Consider the following 7,596-nt stretch of genomic DNA (forward strand, 5'->3'; position numbering starts at 1 on the left):
GTAGCTTTTAGATTTTCTTAAGTGCTTTGTTACCAGCACTATGCCACACACACATATGCACACACACTTTTGCCAACTTGTGAATACTTAGTAATACATGTTTATAAAAATGTTATATGCTAAAAATATGCCTACACCTGAAAGAACTCATTCAGGACTACAAAATAAATATGATAAGCATGAAAAAGCATCATTGAGGTAAAGATGAAGTTCTATGGCATAGCACCTTCATAGCATGTACAGGGCCCTGAATTTGGTCCCCATTACTTCAGAAACAAAACAAATACCATATAGCAAAGACATTGCCCTGTACGAATTGAATAGCCCAGAATTTTCTTTTAGGGATAGTAAGAAGTATTATGTCTGACAATATGGAGATAGCTAAAGCCAAGGAAAGTATTTAGAATTTTATAGAATCTACTGTACATATTGCCTACTTCACCAGATTCCTTTATCCCTTTTTGGTGCTTATTTTTGTACTCTTTTAAAACTTAGCATTCAATGTATTAGTCTTCATCTTTGCATTTTCCTACTCTTTTTGTTGACCCCCCCCCCCCGCCACTTTCCAACTCTCATGTCCCATCACTTCTCTTCTGTCTTATCCCAATAGTCCCCACCCACTTCATGCCACATGTATTCTATTACTCTTTTTTTCTTTCCCTCCTTCCTTAACACCCCAATTTCCTCACACTCCCCTTTCTAGTGTTATACCTTCATGCACACATATACACACATACAAAAATGAAAATCTAGGATTTGGGGGTTAGGCAGATGGTCCAGTCAGTAAAGTGCTTAGAGGGCAACAGAACAACAACCTGAGTTACATCCTCAGAACCAACATTTTAAAAATGCCAGATACACTTGTAATCCCAGTGCTGGGGAAGCAAGTGGATGACTGGCTGGGTCCATAACCCCAGGTCACTGTAGAGATGCTGTCTCAACAACAAGGTGCTTGAGGCACCCTACCAGAGTTCTCTTCTGATCTCCACATGTGCACAGGAACGTTTGCACACAAATATACACATAATCTAGGATCCACATAGGAGAGAAGACATACAGTATTTTGTCTTTCTGAGCCTGGATTCTTATGCTTGGTATGCTAATTTAGATTTCCATCTGTTTTCCGCACATGTCATGATTTCATTTTTCTTTATGGCTGAATAAGTTCAGTTGTGTGAATGTACCACATTTTCTTTAACCATTAATCGGTGTATGGATATAGAGGGTGTTTCTACTTCCTGACTATTATGAAGAGTGCAGTAATAGACATGGATGTTCAAATATCTCATATTCATTTTCCATATTGGCTACAGCCGTTTACTCTCCAATAAGCCGTTGATAAGAGGTTTTCTTCTCCCAAATACTTTCCGGCATTTGTAGTCTTCTCTCTCTCTCTCTTTTTTTTTTTTTGTTTATGCTTTATTTTTATTTTATGTGTATGGATGGTTTGCCTGCATATATGTATGTGCACCACATGTAAGGTACCCCAGAGGCCATAAAAGGAGGTCAGATTCCCTGCTACTGGGATTACAAAGGATTGTAAGCCACCAGGTGACTGCTGAGTCCTGTGCAAGAGCCGCAAGTGCTCTTAAGTGCCGAGGCATCTCTAGCCCTATATTTTTTTAATGTTGGTCATTCTGATTGGGTGATATGAAGTATCAAAGCAGTTTGAATTTTCATTATCCTGATGGCTAAAGATGCCAAACACTTTGTAAAATAGGTATTAGTATTTGTATTTCTTCTTTTGAGAACTTTTTGTTGTTTGTTACCTTATTGGTTGATTAGATAATTTGTTTTTGTGATGTTTAATTTTTGCAGTCCTTTAGATCCTCACCTGAAATTTAGCTGGCTGAGATTTTCTCAATTCTCTACATTAATCTGCCAGCAGTTTCTATTGCTGTGCAAATGCTTTTTGCAATTTATGCAATCCCATTTGTCAATTCTTGGGGTTATTGCCTGTGCTAGTGAAATCCCTTATAGAAAGGTCTTGCCTATCCTTATGTCTTAAAGTGTTTTCTCTTTAGCAATTGCAGAATTTCAGTTCTAACAATGAGGTCTTTGGTTCATTTTGGATTTAATTTTGAGGCAGGTGAGAGATTCAGATCTAATTTTATTCTTCTGCATATGTAAATGCAGTTCTCAAAGTAGCCATAATGAATGCCAAAAAGTCAAGTAATCCCTTACAGTATATTAAAATAAGTCTAGAAACCAACAGTAAGAGAAACTGTACAGATACTTGGAGACTGAAAAATATAATTTTGAATGTATTGCGGAAATCAGGGAGGAAATTTTTAAATTCTTAGAATAAAATGAAATCATAGCACAACCTACAAGAACCTCTGGAACACAGCTAACTAAACATTTCTCGAGGGAAAGCTTATAGCTGTAAGTGCTTACTTTAAAAGTTCATAGTAGGATCTGGAGAGATGATTCAGTGGTTATGCACTTGCTGATTTTGCAGAGAACCCAGGTTCTGTTCCCAGCTGCCACATGGTGTCTCAGAGCCATCTGTAACTGCAGTTCTGGGGGACTCTGTCCTCTTCCGGCCTGTGAGCAGAGGCATGCATGTGGTGTATTTATATCCAGACAAGCAAAACACCCATATACATAAAAAAACAACAAAACAAAACCCCACAACTTTTTAAAAACAGTGCTCTCAAATAAACTAATGGTGCAGCACAAGTTTCTAGAAACACAGTAAATGGCAAGAAATAATAAAGATTAGGACAGAAATAAATGAAATACAGACTAAAAGAATGACACATAGAAACAATGAAACAAAGCTGAACTTAAAAACAAGATTGACAAAGCCTTAGCCAAACTAACTGGGGGAAAAAAGGCTGAAATTACTAAAATCAGAGATGAGCCAGGTTTTTTTTTTTTTTTTTTTTTTTTGGTTTTTTTTGGTTTTTTGAGACAGGGTTTCTCTGTGGTTTTGGAGCCTGTCCTGGAACTAGCTCTGTAGACCAGGCTGGTCTCGAACTCACAGAGATCCGCCTGCCTCTGCCTCCCGAGTGCTGGGATTAAAGGTGTGCGCCACCACTGCCCGGCTTTGTTACAATTGACTCTAGTGAAATCCAGGAAAGATCAAGGGGACAGATCAATGTGGAAAATGTGCATCTTTGTCCTTTAAGGCATAATTCAAATACCACAAACGTCTCTAACACCCTGCATAACTACTTTTAACAGTTAAGTACAAAATAAAAAGAGAAGGTCATAGGTTAGGTAAACTTCGGTGCTCACTTATCCACTATGCTTTTATTGTTCCCTTATTTGTGCTTTTAGTGAGAAGGGAATCCAGGGGGTTGTAGCGAATGTTTATTCAAAGGGAACTCCAGAATGCTGATGGGAATAGAACTTAGCAGGATGAATCGGGATGTGAAGAATCATGGTTGTTATCTAATGATTTTGCTAACCTGATGTGTTGTTCATTTTAAAGGAAAGCCCTGAAGAAAGGACAATAGACCTCACATCTATTCGGGTAAATAAATTTGTTTTCATCACCGATATGGATTTCATGTAGCTTAATCAAGAGATTTTTGTATGCCTTTACTTCCCTAGTCTTAGTTCTACTGGCTGCAAAAAAGGGAAAATAAAATGTTTGCCCTTATAATGCTGTCAAATAACTTTCATCCAGATTTATTGGCATAGACCATCGTTGACTCTAAGATATAACTCTTCATAGTCTGACTCTTGCTATTCTAATCACTCATTGTTTCATGTAATAGTAAATACAGTTGTATGTATCTAAAGTAAACCGGATGTAAGAACACTGGGTACAGTGTTCTCATTATCTTAGAAAATCTTCCTGTGCACACAGCAAAGACTGTGAGAGATAGTTTTTGTGTTACCTATTTTAGATACCGAGTTTCTAGAGTACGAGAATGGCGGCACTTTTGCACTTCACAGTACTTTGCTCTGATGAATGATTTGCCAATATAATTAAAGCAATATTTAGAGCACTTGAATTAATTTAGTGACTTAGCTCTAATCATGAACCTTCTAAGTTGATGTTTGCAATATGTATTCAGAATGTTGTAAACTAGGCAGGGAACAAGGACTCATTTCAATAAGTAATTTTTTCTTTTTTGTACCTGCAGGGGAAGAAATGGAACTGGTATTTGGACTATTTATTTTCAGAGGGTTTTCAAGGCCTAGAACTTTTCATAAAAAGTAGTATCCGTCGTTGTGCTGGACCGCAAACACAGAACAGAAGCACAATGAGTGAACATTAGACAAATGTTGGCATGAGCAAAGTGGACACGCTGAACCAAATTCCTCATTGCAAGAGAGGCCAAGCAGCTCAACGTGAGGTTCCATACTATTTCACAAGCCAACAGCTGTGTTCAGGGAGTACGTAGTCTATCCTGCTCAGGAGAACCTTTGTGTGACTGACGTAATTTTTTAAGCATTCAGATTTTTAGCTAACTTCTTCTTGGCTTTCTAGTGGGAATTTTTATTTGCTCTGTTAGTAGAAGAGAGCAAGTGATATAAGTTACTCTGCAGACATTCTCATGCAAAACATGCTGTCATCTCTGAAGTCCTGCGGATATTTTCTGGTTTTCTCATGAACTCCAGCAGCAGCAGCGAGTTACTTATAAAAAGATGCAGCACGGGTGCAGCCCATTCCCGAGAAGCTGATACTATCTGGGCCTGCACTGGCAGTATTGTATGTGGAAGGAAGGGTAGGGGATAAAAAAAAATCTCTGATTTTATTGGTTTAATTTCCTGAAGCCATTTTTATTATTTGAGTATATATGTGTATGTATATATTTATGTGTATGTTCAGATTTCCAGTCCTAAATTAATTAACTTCAGTTTTACCTTTAGGAGTAATTTTTTCATTGATTTTTATTGAGCTATATATTTTTCTCTGATCCCCTCCCTTATACTCCCCTCCCCTTCAACCCTCTCCCATGGTCCCCATGCTCCCAATTTACTCAGAAGATCTTGAATTTTTCTACTTCCTGTGTAGATTAGATCCATTTATGTCTCTCTTAGCTCTCTTAGGGTCCTCTTTGTTGTCTAGGTTCTCTGGGACTGTGGATTGTAGACTGGTTTTTCTTTGCTTCATGTCTAAAAGCCACTTATGAGTGAGTACATATGATATTTGTCTTTCTGGGTCTGGCTTACCTCACTCAGTATGATGTTTTTTTAGCTCCATTCATTTGCCCGCAAATTTCAAGTTGTTATTTTTTTCTGCTGTGTAGTACTCCATTGTACAAATGTACTACATTTTCCTTATCCATTCTTTGGTCAAGGGGCATTTAGGTTGTTTTTAGGTTCTGGCTATGACAGACAATGTTGCTATGAACATAGTTGAGTACATGTCCTTGTGGTATGATTGAGCATCCTTTGGATATATAACCAAAAATGGTATTACTGGGTCTAGAGGAAGGTTGTCTCCTAATTTTCTGAGAAATCGTCATACTGATATCCAAAGGGGCTGTACCAGCTTGCACTCTACCAGCAATGCAGAAGTGTTTCCTTTTCCCCACAACCTCTCCAGCATAAGTTGTCCTTGGAATCTCAGAGTTGTTTTGATTTGCATTTCTCTGATGACTAAGGATGTTGAGCATTTCCTTAAGTGTCGTTCAGCCATTTTAGATTCATCTGTTGAGCGTTCTCTGCTTAGGTCTGTACCCCATTTTTTTTATTGAATTATTTGTTGTTTTGATGACCAATTTCTTGAGTTCTTTGTATATTTTGGAGATCAGACCTCTATGATGTGGGGTGGTGAAGATCTTTTCCCATTCTGTAGGTTCCCATTTTGTCTTGTTGACTGTATTCTTGTCTTTACAGAAGCTTCTCGGTTTCAGGAGGTCCCATGTATTAATTGTTGTTCTCAGTGTCTATGCTGCTGGGTTATATTTAGAAAGTGGTCTCCTCTGCCAATGTGTTTGAGTCTACTTCCCACTTTCTCTACTATGAGATTCAGTGTGGTTGGTTTTATGTTGAGGTCTTTGGTCCATTTGGACTTGAGTTTTGTGCATGGTGATAGATATGGGTCTATTTTCATTCTTCTACATGTTAATATCCGGTTATGCCATCACCATTTGTTGAAAATGCTTTCTATTTTTCCATTTTATATTTTTGCTTCTTTTCAAAAATCTTAGGTGTTTGTAGGTGTGTGGATTGATATCTAGGTTCTTGGATTCGGTTCCATTGGTCCTCCTGTCTGTTTTTATGACAATACCAGGCTGTTTAAGTACTGTAACTGTAGTAGAATTTGAAGTCAGGGATTGTGGTTTTCTTTATTGTATATGATTGTTTTGTCTACTCTGGGTTTTTTACTTTTCCATAAGCAAAAACTCAATAAGTTGAGTATTGTTCTTTCAAGGTCTGTGAAGAATTTTGCTGGTATTTTGATAGGCATTGCATTGAATCTGTAGATTGCTTTTAGTAAGATTGCCATTTTTACTATTTTAATTCTACCTACCCAAGAGCATAGGAGATCTTTCCATTTTCTGGTGTCCTCTTCAAAGAAAGAAATTATCATACAGGTTCTTGTCATACAGGTGTTCCACTTGTTTGGTAAGAGTTACTTCAAGATATTTTATGTTATTTGCAGCTTTTGTGAAGGATGATGTTTCTCTGATTTTGTTCTCAGCCCATTTGTCATCTCTGTAGAAGAGGGTCACTGACTTTTTTCATGTTAACCTTGTATCTTGCTACATTACTGAAGGTGTTTGTGAGTTGTAGAAGTTCCTTGGTAGAATGTTTGGGGTCACTTATGTAAACTGTCATATCATCAGCAAATAGTGAGAGTTTTACTTCTTCTTTTTTGATTTGTATCCCCTTGACTACCTTTTATTGTCTTACCGACAACAAAACTAGAACCTCTATGGAGAGAGTGGACAACCTTGTCTTGTTCCTGGTTTCAGTGGGATAGCTTTGAGTTTCTTTCCATTTAGTTTGATGTTGACTGTTGGCTTGCTGTATATTGCCTTTATTATGTTTAAGTATGTTTCCTGCATCCCTGATCTCACCAAGACCTTTATCATGAAGGGGTGTCAATTTTATCAAAGGCTTTTTCGACGTCTAATGAGATGACCATGTTTTTTATTTTTCAGCTTGTTTATATGGTAGATTATGTTGACAGATTTTCGTATGTTAAACCATCCCTGCATCTCTGGGATGAAGCCTGCTTGATCATGGTGGATAATTTTTCTGATGTATTCTTGGATTCGGTTTGCCAGTATTTTATTGAGTATTTTTGCATCAATGTTCATGAGTGAGATTGGTCTGTAATTCTCTTTCTTAGTAATGTCTTTGTGTGAATTGGGTATCAGGGTATAATTGTAGCCTCGTAAAAAAAGTTTGGCTCTGTTCCTTCTGCTTCTATTGTGTGAAACAATTTGAGGAGTATTGGTATTAGCTCTTCTTTGAAAATCTTGTAGAATTCTGTGTGAAAACCATCTGGTCCTGGGCTTTTTTTCTTCCTTTTTTAAAATATTTATTTATTATGTATATAGTGTTCTGTCTACATGTATGCCTGCTGGTCAGGAGTGCCAAATCTTATTACAGACGGTTGGGAGTGACCATGTGGTTGCTGGGAATTGAGCTCAGGACCTCTGGAAGAGCAAACAGTGTTCT

At 37.5% G+C, this 7,596-nt stretch overlaps 1 protein-coding gene across 1 annotated transcript in view; it reads left to right on the forward strand.

The window, feature by feature from the left end:
• Positions 1 to 4,664, forward strand: part of Cenpi (centromere protein I) — a 73,555-nt gene extending 68,891 nt beyond the window's left edge. Inside the window, exons 22-23 of the mRNA XM_005358684.3 lie at positions 3,440 to 3,481; positions 4,101 to 4,664. Of these exons, the coding sequence (XP_005358741.1) occupies positions 3,440 to 3,481; positions 4,101 to 4,235 (177 nt within the window). The 3' untranslated portion in view covers positions 4,236 to 4,664. The remainder of the gene's footprint in view (positions 1 to 3,439; positions 3,482 to 4,100) is intronic.
• Positions 4,665 to 7,596: the final 2,932 nt, after the last annotated feature.

Source organism: Microtus ochrogaster, chromosome X (genome assembly GCF_000317375.1).
Source record: "Microtus ochrogaster isolate Prairie Vole_2 chromosome X, MicOch1.0, whole genome shotgun sequence".
Classification (NCBI taxonomy): Eukaryota; Metazoa; Chordata; class Mammalia; order Rodentia; family Cricetidae; genus Microtus; species Microtus ochrogaster.